Source organism: Tiliqua scincoides, chromosome 1, assembly GCF_035046505.1.
Source record: "Tiliqua scincoides isolate rTilSci1 chromosome 1, rTilSci1.hap2, whole genome shotgun sequence".
In the NCBI taxonomy this organism is placed as follows: Eukaryota; Metazoa; Chordata; class Lepidosauria; order Squamata; family Scincidae; genus Tiliqua; species Tiliqua scincoides.
In genome coordinates, this window is record NC_089821.1 from 250139144 (window position 1) to 250154337 (window position 15194).

General features: G+C 42.4%; 1 protein-coding gene across 3 annotated transcripts in view; it reads right to left on the bottom strand.

Moving 5' to 3' along the window:
* Positions 1 to 15194, bottom strand: part of DISP1 (dispatched RND transporter family member 1) — a 99297-nt gene that overhangs the window by 12510 nt on the left and 71593 nt on the right. For all 3 annotated transcript variants that reach the window (XM_066611683.1, XM_066611682.1, XM_066611684.1), the window contains 3 exons: positions 5965 to 5994; positions 2140 to 2263; positions 1368 to 1495 (listed from right to left, as the gene is read on the bottom strand). In XM_066611683.1, coding sequence (XP_066467780.1) covers positions 1368 to 1495; positions 2140 to 2263; positions 5965 to 5994 — 282 coding nt within the window. The remainder of the gene's footprint in view (positions 1 to 1367; positions 1496 to 2139; positions 2264 to 5964; positions 5995 to 15194) is intronic.

Consider the following 15194-nt stretch of genomic DNA (forward strand, 5'->3'; position numbering starts at 1 on the left):
TAGAGGACAATTTATGACATATTAGAGCCGTAGTTCCCAAACCAGAGGTTGCAGCTCCAATTAGGATTGTTAGAAGCAGCATCCCCTGTAAGCTGTGCAGCTGGAACTGAAGCCTTGAGTACTTTCCCTCTCAGTAATGACAACGATATCATCACCAAGTGCTCCAAGCATTTTCTTAATTATTATTACAGTGGGCCCTCCTAATCCACAGGCTTGGCATCTGCAATTTGAATATCTGTGAATACTGAACCACAGCTTGAGGGCCTGAGAGGATTTCCCAGATGCAACCAGAATTGGCTTCTGGTTGCATCCAGGAGGTACACTGAGGCATAGGGCCTCCTTGAGCCTTAGAAGGCCTCCTGGACACAAGCTGTACTTCTGGTTGGCTGGTGCAATCTGGAACTGTCTTCCAGTCATGTCAGGGAGGCTTCTGAGAAGGCTGATCACAAACAACCTCCAGATTTCATTATTCACAGAATTCTGTATACATGGGTGTTGTGTGTGTGTGTGTGTGTGTGTGTGTGTGTGTGTGTGTGTGAGAGAGAGAGAGAGAGAGAGAGAGAGAGAGAGAGAGAGACCTGGAACAGAACGTCTGTGGATACTATGTAGTAACATGTACCAACTCCATGGGTTGCTGGACTGAGACAAAAACTGTACTTAGGGTCTCATAAAAAAAAATTTGGGAAACATTGCATTACAGGAAGTAGCACTGCACAGAAATAAAATTACAAATTGAATGAAGACATTAAGGAGACAGGTTCTGTTAAAAGAACTGGAAGACCAGGAGTACAGGTGGGACCTCGATATCCACTGATCTGACTTACCACTGATACAGAGGTCCCCCTTTAAATGCATTATAACAAGGAAAAAAGCACCAAAATCCCATTTCCTACCTTTGTGCTGTTAAATAATTATAATTTCATTCCATTAGATTCCATTATTCACCCCCATCTACTGACTGAATGCAGTATGGCTTCTATACCAATGCATTCTGGGGCAACAATAGAGAAATTAGAAATGTGGAAGTGGGTCTTCAAAGCTATTTTTACACTGATTTCGTTTCCACTGATTTTTTTTTTTTTAATCCAGTGGAGGTTCTGGAACAGAATGCCAGTGAATAACGAGGCACGACCTGTACTTCAAAACTGTACTATGTTTGTATTTGTAATGATGGTGGATAACAATCCTAAGCTGTCTTAAGTTATCTTAACAGTCCTAAGACATGGACACCTTGTATGTGAGTATAAACACATGCAAATAAATAATTGTGCATAATTATGTACAATTATACATAAATAAAAATGTATATAAATTGTTGCAAGACAATTATGGAAAAGAATGTGATTGAACAATAAGAAGATTCTTACCTTTTAGCTTGCTCATCTGCATATTTAAACGGGTAGTTTGCTAATGTTGCTTTATAGCCTGTGTTTTTCACCATATTGTTCCAGGTGACCAGTCTCTGTCCTATTGCAGTCCCTCTTGGTTCAAAACCCTAAGGCAAAACAGGATAGCATTCTTTTTAGTGCATACCACTGCTTAATCAAAACTGATGAACAAGTTTCTCTAGTAAGCACATCCTCTACATAGAAGTTTTAAATTGCTTTATAACCTGAGGTAGAACTATGAGACAGGAAACATGAACAGTTAGCAAAATGGCAGGCCCATGCCAAATATCTCCTTCCCCCATAACATGGAGTACTACTTATTTAGTATCCCAACATTGTAACACTGTATATTCCATTAACACACCAGTGAATGATTGGAGTAAGTGAAGAGTAATACACAGCATAAAGGTGCCAGGAGATGAGGCAAATAATTCTACACATTATGAAATAGGAAAAAAATTGGCATGGGGCAGTCTGTCTTTCTTTTAATAGGTGGTATTATCTTCAGGTTTCTACACAACTATTTTTGGAGGCGTTGCTGAAGGGCCTTTTCTACTTCTCTTACTGATGAAAAGATTTAGCAGCTGCACGGAAATATTCCAGAGCATGTGGGCGCTAACAAACTTCATAAATATTCACAGTATTATTTGGGCACATCTGAATTTGAAATCAATACATTTAGAATTCCTTGTTGATTATCATTAAGTCCAACACAATGCTTTCCCAGCACAGGACAATGCAGCTTACTTACCAGTAATGGATCAGAGAAGTCTGGAAGATCTGGTACTAATATTCCAACCAATGCACACACAACTATTAACACAGTACACATGCCTAAAACCACCACCGGCCAGTCAGCTATCAGGGCTGCATAGCTAGAACAAAAACGAAAAAAGCAATTAAAACGGGAATGTTCCAGGGCAGAAAAGAAGCCAAAGTGGTTATTTTATAGTGTTCTTCATACCAAAAGCTGTTCAAGATCACCATTTTATAATGGAATTGAACTGATCCCATAACTAGTTCTAAAATAAGACTTCAAAGTGAACCACTGCTCACTTTATGATCCTTTTAGAAAGCAGTCCTTCTAAGGGCCAACTACACAGTGTGTGTGTGTGTGCAAGAGTGTGTGTATGTTTGTGCATACACACCCCTTTTAACCAACAGCATGTGTATATTAAAAGGGTCATAACTGGGGGGAGGCTTTGGGTGCAATCCTAACCCCTTATGTCAGTGCTTTCCAGTACTGGCATAGCGGTGCCAATGGGACGTGTGCTGCATCCTGCAGTTGGGTGTCACTAATGGAAGCCTCCCCAAAGTAAGGGAATGTTTGCTCCCTTACCTCAGAGCTGCATTGCCCTTATGTCAGTGCTGGAAAGCACTGACATAAGGGGTTAGGATTGCGCCCTTTAGCACTTAGGAACCTCAGCAGTTCATGTGCTGATTGCATGCCCCCCAAACTATTAATCCCAAAAAGCTTTCAACAGATGCTTAAAAAAACTAAACCCTATGACTAGAATGATCATAGAAACCATGACACAGCTGAATGGTGAAGCCTTTCCTAAAAACAGTTTTGGACCATTTTGCTCACATGTACATACACCCTATTTGTTAAAAAAAATGAACAGACAGGGCCAAATTGCATTCATTTGTTGGCCCTTAGAAGGACTGCTTTCTAAAAGGATCATAAAGTGAGCAGTGGTTCACTTTGACGTCTTATTTTAGAACTAGGTATGGGATCAGTTCAATTTCATTACATTAATGTGCCCCCAATGCACACTGACTTAAATCTTTAACTAGCCCTGACTTTCCCATGTGATTCCTTTCCAGGGTAATCTTTTGAAGAAAAAAAAAATTACATCCACCTAATGCTATTGATCCCAAATGACTCATAAAAAAGAAAAGCTTAGTTAATATAAATCCATTTATTTATTTGTGCCACAACTGTTCACTATTTCTGGTCTGCTCAAACACAGATTTGTTTCGCTCACAGATCAGCAGTGGTAATTGCTACATACTTATTCAAATTATTCCAGCACCTACAACTTTTAGAAAAATAGTACTATTTTGAATAAAATTGCTATAAAAGAATAAGTACACACCATTGGTTTTTAGACTTCTTCAGCTTAATATTTTTAGTGTGGTGATAATGTTTCTCAATTTAATATCAAAAATAAACCTATACAACATTGTAACTTGAACATGGCTCCTCTGTGAAGATTAACAGGGGTAAATACAGTAACGTTGCAAAGTCATTTTCGGCTCCATGAACTGAAACACTCATCAATAAATCCCACTCAGGTGTATGGTCTACTCATGCAAGCAATTGAAATCATAAACCCATGCAGAATCTCAATTCCTCTTGTTCTGAAAACTGCAACTTTGTAATCTTCCAAGAATTAGCCTCAAACTATATGTTGAGATGTGCCAGTGGCAAATCTCTCATTCGGGGGAAAATAGTAGGTATGGGAGGGACATAATCTGGATTGGGACCACAGTGAAGGGAATACCCTCCTCTTCCCACACCCATTATGGACTGGGTGCCCCATGAATGCTATTTATGGTTAAAAAATCATAACAAGCATAGAAGTACTAAGTATATACCTGGTCAGCTCACACTTGTAAACAGGCTGGACAAGCCCCCTCCATCCTTGCTTTAGCTAAAGTCTGCCACTGGTAGACTGTCGGTACTAAATCTGTTTCAGGAACCTAAACTACGTTTATGGAAGTCTATTACGGCCAGTTTCTAAGAGTGAGTAGCTCTCTTTTTACATAAATCGCAAAGTATAATGCTATCACTGTCTTTTGCAGATATCTCATTGTCAAGAAACCGTGAACTTAGGAATGAGGGGAGCAAGATGGGGCTGCCACCTGACACAGTGGTCTCAGCAAATGTTTGCCAATTATGGATACAAGCATGCCTTGTTTTACTTCTGCAAGCAATGCCTTTGGTTCCTTCTTGCTTTTACAATTAAATTGGGAATAATTATTTAACATCTTAAATTGAGGTAATAAATCTTCATTAAAAAATGACTGGGGAAAAAGCTTCATCCGTTATTAATATGAGTAATGAGCAGAACCTTACAGAGACAAGTCTAACAACTGGGCAACATTTCACAAGAAAAAAAATGTTTAAATTCTCTCTTTAGAAAGAGCAACCAGGTTAAAGAAATTGTAAAGTGGATTGGGGACAAAAAGAGATATATGAATGAGCTTCATACATTGCTCTTCTGCTATGATAAAGTTGGCTAATTTTGCATGCAAGTGATTTTTCTGCACTCCACAGATCTACCTCATAATTTAGCAGGTTGATTCTGTTTGTAAACATTAAAGAAAACTTCTCTTTATGGCCTATAGAAAGTCTAATTAGGCAGAAAGCAAACAATATCTTCCTGTACAGTGAAAATGCCTCTCTAAATTAGGAAACACAAATATCTTGGCACTGAATAGCCTGTGAATCCTAATTAGCTTCTCACACTCAGCTTTGAACTGCAGTCTTTGTTAATCAGCTGTGACTTTTAATACCTGAAATATGCAAAAGTGATTTTCAAGCTCAAATATGAGACAGCAGACAAGCAGCTCAGTTGTTTGTCCTGTGGTGGACAGCAATTTTGTAATCATCATTCTCAAAGTGGAAATTTCTAGCCATGGCTATACAAATAGCCATATATATAGCCATAGCTATAGCTTCTGTCAACAACACAGAGAGGAATATGACAACTACATCTCAGATACAGAAATATAGGTATGATGACTACAGTACAATACTTACTCTCTTCAGGAATAAGAGACAGTGGTATAGAGCCTACTTTTTTGGAATTTCAGTATGTTTTCTTCCAATTTTCTTTATATCTATTTGATTTATTAGCCTGTCAGTATTATAGAAAAATCTACAGAATACTTTTCAACATATGAAAATGATCTACAAAATCCATATCATGAGAGGTAGTCTGGCCCTCCTGATTTTGCTAGTTGCAGAAATGAGGAGTAGAGTAGTTCCATTGTACATCCTGCAATGGAACATAATTTACTAACTGGTGCTATGGTTGCCACCATACTAACACATATGTTGCAATCTTAGGATTCTCATTTTATAACTATAGCTGATAAAGTTAACAGGAGGGCAATTAACTGGTTTATTTTTTTCAACCAACTCTTTAGATGAGCATTCCAGGGTGAGCAATGATTTGGCAGAGGTTATCTTTGCCATGATGCAGCTAGTTTGTTTTATATTTTCTTTTATTTGTATTTATTTTATATGCTTTTGGCATAATTGGTGGTTATTATTTGTGGCTCTGGATGACCAAAAATAGAGACAGAAATATAAATGAACGTTAAACAGTGATCACATTGGGTGGCATTGCAGCTACCCTCACTAAGATATTTCTTCAATCAGTTTTATAGGAGGCTCTTCCCTCCAAGCTCTCTTGCCACACAAACTATCAATTGAATACTCGTCCTGAGGTAGATAATCCTGCTGCACAAGAAGCATATGGGTTTTTATTTGTCCCACCTTCATTGCAACATATCAAAGCACATGAGAAAACATAAGAAGAGTCCACAAGAGACTAGATCCTACCTTTTGGGGAGTGTTAACATTCTGGCTGGCCTGAAAATCAAACAGAATAGTTTTAGGTAACATGAATACTTAAAAATACTCAGGTTTAAGACTATCAAGTGGCTCTGATAAAAGAGTTGCATTTTAAAATTCTATGCTGCGCTAATATTTTCATGGAAGTAAATCATCTGCACTTGTACACATAAACAGCTCGCAAAGCCAAAGCAATTTTTAGAAGTTTAATTTTAAAAAGCCACTCTATACTCCTGCACCTTGCCCCAGAATGAAAACTGGAAGAGCTCCTAAAGAAAGTTTTCGAAGGCAAGCTCAAACCATTGTTTATAACACTAGGTTACCTGGTTGTTAGAACAGACAGTAAAATTCTGTTCTATACAACTCCTAAATATACCTAGCTAGCACTTCCTCTGAAGTGTTTTATCAATTGAAAATAATGGAAAAACATACCAAAACAGAATACAGAAGCTCTTCATTTAGTTCAGGGTTCTCCAAACTATGGTCTGCGGACCAGATTCGATGTTTGGCGATAACCCTCCCCTGCAAGAGCAGCGCTTATGATCCTGCCATGCTGCTGCTGCTCCTGGCATCTAATCGTGACATACGGACACTCTAGGCAGCCGCGCTTGCCCAGGCATCCTGTTGAAAAGCCTAATGGGGTGATTGGCAATAGACGTGACTGTCTAGAGCAGCCATTTTCAACCACTGTGCCAAGGCACATTGGTGTGCCGCAAGTAGTTCACAGGTGTGCCACAGGAATTTGGGGGAAGGTCATTTAGTAGTAGGGCCAATGTGGACCTTCCACTGGCAGCATGGTGTGCCTTGACAATTGTCAAAAACCAAATGACAAAGAATCTGGACTAGCATTTTTTCACATAGGAAAAAAACAAAAAATTCATGAGCAAATTTAGATAAAGCATTTCAAATCTTGCTTTCAAAACTGTAATCAGATGACTAAAAAGACCTCCTTTAGAAAGTGCAAATCCTTTGAAAAATGCCAAATATTTGGAAGTGACAAACAAAACTAACAGATGTTCAGTAACAGTAACAGTAAAGGGCAGGAGGTCTGGTCTAGAGGGTAGAGCCTCCATTTGCCTGAAGATTAACATCCACAAGGTCGCCAGTTCGAGGCCACCGGCACCGTGCGACCTTGAAGCAGCTGGCAAGCTGCAGCTGAGCTGTTCCATCTGCTCGGAGCGTGGGAGGATGGAGGCCAGAATGTTAAACCAGATCGGAGTGTAACAGCTTGAATGTGGTGGTTCTTGAAAGAGAGAACCTTCTTTCAATTTGTAAAAATCCCTGCGTGGATTTAATAAGCCTGCCTGTGTAAACCGCCTTGAATAAAGTCTTGAATAAAGACCAAGAAAGGCGGTATATAAATACTGTATATTATATTATTATTATTATTAACTTAAGCCATGGCTCCAGGAAAAACAGGGACTTCACTTCACAGAGAAGGTCAGCTCTAAAAGGTGCTTCTGTGCACTACTATACCACAGAGCTGCTGGTCTAATTTTTCAACAGAAGTTCACTTGAAGAAATATACTATTTCTGGTTTTGAAACAGTATGCTATGGAGCAATGGCACTTCAGAAACCATGAAATACAACTATAACCTATAAATACACAGACCAGCACCAACAGTGTCTTCTCAGAAGAAACACCACATTTTAAAATTCTAAGTGATTCTAATTTTCAAGAATCCCCCTCTTGTAGCATAAGCACTGGCTCAAGATCTATATTATCTTGGCCCAAGATCATGCAACGCAGCATAATGAAAGCAACATCTTAACGTAGCGGTTCTCAAAACTCTCAGGGAGAGTTTGAGCCACTGTAAGTGTGTGCAGGAGCAGGGGGAAGACAGTGACACAATCCACTGGATCGAGCCGCTTTGGAGACACACAGGGGCTTGCTGCCACTTACCAGAGCCTGCAGCAGCCTCCTGAGGGTGCGGAGAGCCCCCATACCAGCCTCTGTAGGTAGGGCTCCCCATGTTGTGGAGACTCTTAAAATCACGAGCACGACCACTTCCAATTTTGCATCTGCAAAACCGGAAGTGGTTGTGATTGCAATTTTTACTGACTCTGCAGCATGAGGAGCCCTGAGGAGCCAGGCATAGGGGCTCCCCACTCCCTCCCCGGAGGCTACTGCAGGCTCCAGTAAGTGGCAGCAAGCCCCTGTGCCCTTCCAAAGCAGCGCAATCCAGTGGATCACATCACTGCCTTCCCCCCTCCCCATCCCTTAAGGGAGAAGAGGCCAGGGCTCTCTGGTTGGGGCATCATGATGCCCAAGTTTGAGAACCACTGTCTTAATGATTCACTATTGCTTCAATTAAGCATTTCATAGGATTCATGCCATGATAGTTATACACCAAGTAACTGGGAAATAGGCTTTTAGTTAATTTATCCACATCTTAACAACTCTTGTGAAGGATGTACTTTCGCTTCCTTGCAACTTGGGAAGAGTTTCATAAGCAAAGCTTTCAAAACTGTGCAAATCAGCATCTATTAACTGAGCGGGAAAGATCTATTTGTTATGCATTTCTGTATTTAGAGCATAACTGATGCATTTTTGCTGAAGTCTAGAATGGATAATATTTCGAACTGACCAATATAATAAAGTTGTCATAAACAGCTGCAACATATTGGTTACAGTGCAGGAATTCATTTTGGTATATAGGGTTTTTTCTTTTTTTAAGGCATAGTTTCAAAACCAAACAGTTTGATAGCAGGTGTGACCTTTAACCTTTTCAAACTTGAAGGACTTCACCATCATTTTGTGCAGCATGGAATACGCTTAAAAGCATAGAGGGGGAGGCACAGACATGGGATGGGATCCCAAGACCTTAAGCATACACAAAAGCTTATACATAAGCTAGGAGGCTGGGGGGATTTCTTTTTGCGTTTTACATGTTTAAATATACCATATCACAAACAGCTTGTGAAACAGTCCTAACTTTTGAAAGTGACTTGCTTTGAAGCATGGTTGAAGGAAGGTGAGGGCAATGCTGTTTTTCTTTAAAAAAAAAAAAAAGTGAAGTGTGATGTTGCAAGTCTCTGGATCCTGGCTCTCTTTCCCAGAAAGATGTTGCATACAGGACTTGAAATGTAGTTCAATCTTTTTAGGAATGCCTTCAATCTGGTAAGTAGTAAAACTCCACTGTCTGGTTTTATTTAATGAATTAGTTTTTGTCCTATCAGAAAACATGTGAGAGTGAATGGTCAATATATGACTAACCAACCATCCTCACCTTCAGAATGTTTAAGGAGATGGCTGCTTTGGTGAAAAGAAAAAAAACTGCAATCAGTAAGATGAAGTAGGAGAAAGAAAACTGCATTCTCTTGTAGAGCAGCTATTGCCCAATTAACTTAGATCAGTGTTTCTCAAACTGTGAGTCGGGACCCAGAGTGGGTCGCGAGCCAATTTCAGGTGGGTCCCCATTCATTTCAATATTTTATTTTTAATATATTAGACTTGATGCATTTGGGGAAATGTTACAGACCTGTACTTTTAAAAAACTACTATGTATATTCTTTTTAACAATGATAGCAAATGGAACTTACTCCTGGGTAAGTGTGAGTAGGATTGCAGCCTAGGATTGTAAAAATTTTTCCTGCTTGATGATGTCACTTCTGGTCATGACATCACTTCTGGTGGGTCCTGACAGATTCTCATTCTGTCCCGGTAGGTCCCAGTGCTAAATGTGTGAGAACCACTGACTTAGATGCTGGTGGAAGGAAGAACAAATGTTCTCTACGGCAGTGACTCGCAAACGTTTTAGCACCAGGATCCACTTCTTTTCTGTTGGGACCCACCTGAAGCAAGTCATTAACGTGAAAGTAATGTCATGGCCAGAAGTCATATCATCAAGTAAGGAAATTTTTTAAACCCCCATATGTTAAATTTTTAACATGCAACAAAATCAAATTAAGTAAATAAGTTAAAAGTTGACAGTGTTTATGTTTAAAACTTTATTTTAAATAAATAAGAACCTTCCTAACCCTCCCAAGCAGTTTCTGATCTGTTTAAAAAAAGTAATTCCCCAAAGGCTGCAATTCTATCCACACTTACCTAAAGTAAGCCTTATTGATTATCATTGTTAAAAGCATACATATATACATAGTAGCCTGCAGTTGCATACCATGGTAGAATCGTCCAATATATTAAAAATAAAATACACAATGAAATGAATGGGAACCCACCTGAAACTGGTTTGCGACCCACCTAGTGGGTCCCGATCCAGTGTTGGGAAATGCTGCTCTGGGGTATTTCAACACTTGTATTCAGATGATCTGAATCCTCCATCAGCCCCACCCCTGCTCCCCCTCCCTCTGCAATCCTCCATTAGCCCCACCCCTGCTCCCCCTCCCTCTGCAATCCTCCATTAGCCCCACCCCTGCTCCCCCTCCCTCTGCAATCCTCCATTAGCCCCACCCCTGCTCCCCCTCCCTCTGCAATCCTCCATTAGCCCCACCCCTGCTCCCCCTCCCTCTGCAATCCTCCATTAGGCCCACCCCTGCTTCCACAATCTTCCTTTCTGCCCCTCCACTCCTGCGTCATCCCCCAGGGGCTGGGGATAAGAACAGGTCCTCAGTTTGGCTGTACGTGCCGTAAGAGGAGACTAAACAGCCACCGGGTAGATGGGACTCGTCAGCCTGGGAAGGCAGCTCATCTGAGAGAAGGAAAACTCTGATCCCAAACCTCCACTGCCTTGTGGCTACATCCAGTTATGGAAAAGGCTTCAGGAGTCAACCTCCAGGCAAAATCAGGAGCTGGAGTCCCTGAGGCAGTTCACGGCTGAACACAGTCACGTTCTGGCAACTCCTGCGACGCCGCTGGAACCAACCGTATTGGCTTCTGCCTTTCCATTGGACCATTCCAGCGACGTGGAGAGGGGGGATTTGCTGCATGGGTAACAGCATATCCTCCATACCTTCTTTACCCAGGCTTCACGCACTGGAGAGGACACTCCAACTTCGCCATACGGCGTCGGCACAACACGGGAAGCAGCGGTTTACCGGTTATAAGTCTTCGCTCGAATGGCGTAGAGCGTGACGCCAGGGGCTGCTTCCAATGGTTGGAGAGATGATTGCATCTCATTGGGCAGCTACCGCCCGCCTTAAGCTGGGCAGTCCCCAGCCAGTAAGGTGTTGCCTCGCTACGGTCCATTAACCTCATGGGGTGCATGGGGTTTAGGGTGAAAACCGACAAGCGGATCGACAACTCTGCACCATGCAACAGAAAACAGAAAACTCCTGCCCTAAAACTGGGCACCTGGAACATAAGGACAATGACACCTGGCTTCTCTGATGCAAGAAATAGACGATGCACGCAAAACAGCTGTCATCGACATGGAGCTGAGCAGACTGCAGATGGACATCGTCGCCCTTCAAGAGACTAGGCTGCCAGATTCCGGATCTGTCAAGGAGAGAAATTTCTCATTTTTCTGGCAGGGAAAACCACCAAACAAAACCAGGGTCCAGCAGCAAAGTCCAGCAGGCTGCCAGGAGATGTGCTAACGACTACTGGCTCCAGCTCTGTTCCGAGATACAGATAGCAGCTGACACGGGCAACATCAAGGGGATGTATGATGGTATCAAGCAGGCCCTAGGTCCAACACAGAAGAAAATTGCGCTGAACAACATTGAGTGTCTGCCTGTGTTGGAGGAGCTTGACAGTGAACCAACCCTAGCAGAACTTCACGTGGCCCTGGACTCCCTTGCCTTTGGCAAGGCACCTGGAAAAGACAGCATCCCTGCTGAAGTCCTAAAGTGCTGCAAAGAGATCATCGTCACTGAGCTGCATGAAATCCTCTGTCTCTGCTGGAGAGAAGGTGGAGTACCTCAAGACATGAGGGATGCAAACATCATCACGCTGTACAAGAACAAAGGTGACAGGGGTGACTGCAACAACTACCGTGGCATCTCTCTCCTTAGCGTTGTAGGAAAGTTGTTTGCCCGGGTTGCACTAAAGAGGCTCCAGGTACTTGCAGAGAGCGTTTATCCAGAATCACAGTGTGGATTCCGAGCCAACAGGTCCACCACTGATATGGTATTCTCCCTTAGACAACTGCAGGAGAAATGCAGGGAACAACGACAGCCACTCTTTATAGCCTTCATAGATCTCACGAAGGCTTTCGACCTGGTAAGCAGGGACGGCCTCTTCAAGATTCTCCCCAAGATTGGATGTCCACCCAGGCTCCTCAGCATCATCAGATCCTTCCACAAGGACATGAAGGGCACTGTTGTCTTTGATGGCTCCACATCAGACCCCTTTGATATCCGAAGTGGCGTGAAGCAGGGCTGTGTTCTTGCACCAATCTTGTTTGGGATTTTCTTCGCTGTCATGCTGAAGCAGGCCTTTGGAACTGCAACAGAAGGCATCTATCTCCGGACCAGATCAGACGGAAAGCTCTTCAACCTCTCCAGACTGAGAGCAAAGTCCAAAGTCCAGCTGAAATGTCTGCGTGACTTCCTCTTTGCCGACGATGCAGCTATCACTACCCAGTCGGCCAAAGATCTCCAGCAGCTCATGGATCGTTTTAGCAAGGCCTGCCAAGATTTTGGACTGACGATCAGCTTAAAGAAAACACAGGTCATGGTTCAGGATGTGGACTCACCTCCCAGCATTACAATCTCTGCACATGAACTGGAGGTTGTCCATGACTTTGTGTACCTTGGCTCAACGATCTCCGACACTCTTTCTCTCGATACCAAGCTAAACAAACGCGTCGGTAAAGCAGCTACCACGTTTTCCAGACTCACAAAGAGAGTCTGGTCCAACAAGAAGCTGACGGAACATACCAAGATCCAGGTCTACAGAGCTTGCGTCCTGAGTACACTTCTGTACTGCAGCGAGTCATGGACTCTCCGCTCACAACAGGAGAGGAAACTGAACGCTTTCCACATGCGCTGCCTCCGACGCATTCTCGGCATCACAGACTGCACTTGCTCCTGGTGTGGAAGGGATTGTCACTCCCGGATTGGCCTTTTCAGCCACACTAGACGCTGTGCCAGAACCACCTTTCAGAGCGCGATACCATAGTCTTTCGAGACTGAAGGTTGCCAATATAATGCCAATATAATTCAGATGATCCTAATGTCTGCCCTATATGGTAAATATTCCTCCACAAAATGATTGCTAGAAACCTGGTTACAGAAAGGAGAGCATGTCAGTTACAGCACTATTTTTTGTATGTCTATTCAAAAGTTCCACCGGGATCAAGAGGTCTGAATAGGATCGCAGCCTTAGAAACCTATCCACCGGGTTTTCCCACTGTGCTGCAGCACAATAACGGACCACTACAAAGGATGAAACTATCCAAGCATGATCCTAGAACAATGGATTAGAACAGATGCTAAATTTGGAGAGACTATTGAACGTGCCTGTGCCATCTCTGTCTGGGGGGGGAGGGTGGCACTGACTAGACTGGGAGAGATCTTGAGACAACAACAGTTGCCTCCAGGATGCTAGCCACAGCTGCAGCTGACAGGCAGACAGGAAGTACCCCCTCCCCCGCATGGGAGGACAGGGGCTGGAAGCTGGGAAGAGTGGGGTAATTTGTGGGGCCTAATGATGCCCTGGGTTGCATTTAAAGGATGGGCCTGTGATGAAAGAGGGCAGACTCTCCTGTAGAGAGCTTGCAGCTAGGAGCTCCACTGCAAGAGCCAACCTTCCCCTGCCTGTGAAGCAGCGTCCACTGCCTGATGCTGGAGGAGGAAATGATTGAGTACAATCCCTCTCCATGTCAGTTCTGACACCTATAGGACCCCTTTTTCAGAGACCTTCTGCCTAAGTGTGAGAGAATAGCAGGGGTAGAGACTGGAAATAAATTTCCCTAAATTAACACAGTACATCTTGACAAACAAGTCAAAAGCTTTAAATTAGCTTACTTGTTATCTTGTTTTTTATTACATGGAATTGTGGGGAAAGTCTGAACACTGCACTAGCCAATATAACAATTTACAATAAATGTGATTACTTAAAGATCTTTATCATATTCATTCCCACAATAACCCAGCCAGGAAGGATTTGAGTAATTCCTGAACAATTTTTATTTCCATTTACAGATTAACTGACTTGCCTAAGATAGCTGGTCTAAAATGCTGCAATTTAATCATTGGCTTGAATCCAGTATTGGGTACCCAGAGGTCTAAATATGGGAATACTTGTGTGCAGCAGTATGCTCTGAGGGGAGAAGGAGGTACAGCATGTTAACCTCGGGGGAGGGAGCTTGCTAGCCCCACATTAGTACTGAAACTTCTGAAATTTGTGTTTTCTAAACATAGGTTTTCTTGTTAGGAAAATTATATCAGATACAGGTGTTCCCCTGTATCCACAGATGCAGTATCTGCTGTTTTCCACTGGCCCCCCTGCTCCCACTACTTTCATTTTCCTGTACTTTATTTTCTTGCTCAACACAAGAGATTCTTGCTTAACGCAGGAATGCAATGTGCAGGCAGGCAGCCTGCTAGAGGGACACAGCTAGAATGTTTACAGGAAGCAGGAACTGTCCTGTTTCCTGTTAACATTCAGTTAGTCACCTCCCTCTAGTGTGCAGGCTCCTTGCCTGCATGTCGCATTCCTGTGTTAAGCAAGAACATAAAAGAAAGTACAGAAAAACAGAGGCAATGAGCATGGCATGGGGACCATTTTGTAGAATGCTTTATGCAGAGTTCTCTCATATCCACAGTTTCCATACCCATGCCCACCCCAAATGGAACTCTCACAGGTATGGGAGTGCCTGTAGCTGATAGAGAATAATAAACACCTCAAGAGTAGCACTGGATGCAGTAATTTGGCTCTTATGACAATATGGATTTTTAAAAGGTAGCTGTTCTCTTCTTTTGGCATTTCTTTTTAAACTAGGCGGGTTTGCTTCTAGTCTGGGATTTTACCCCTGCCCCAACACACACACACAGGTAATAACCTACATTTCTTACCCAAGTATTTTCTTGCAGATTGATGATGGTTAAACCAGTTCACCCTACTCCTGCAAACATGACACTAATTGATCCAGATGTTCATTCTAAATCCATCTATATATTGCTACAACATCCAGGTATAGTGTTGCAAAGTTCTGACAATCTTAGAACATTAAAACCATTAACCTCTGGCACAAAAAGTAAGAGGATTAACTGTAAATGGATAAAATTGCGCTAGGATCTAAAAAGTTGCTTAGGGTTTGGATTTTGGAGTAAATGGAATATACCAGAAATCATTTATAGGACAGTAATA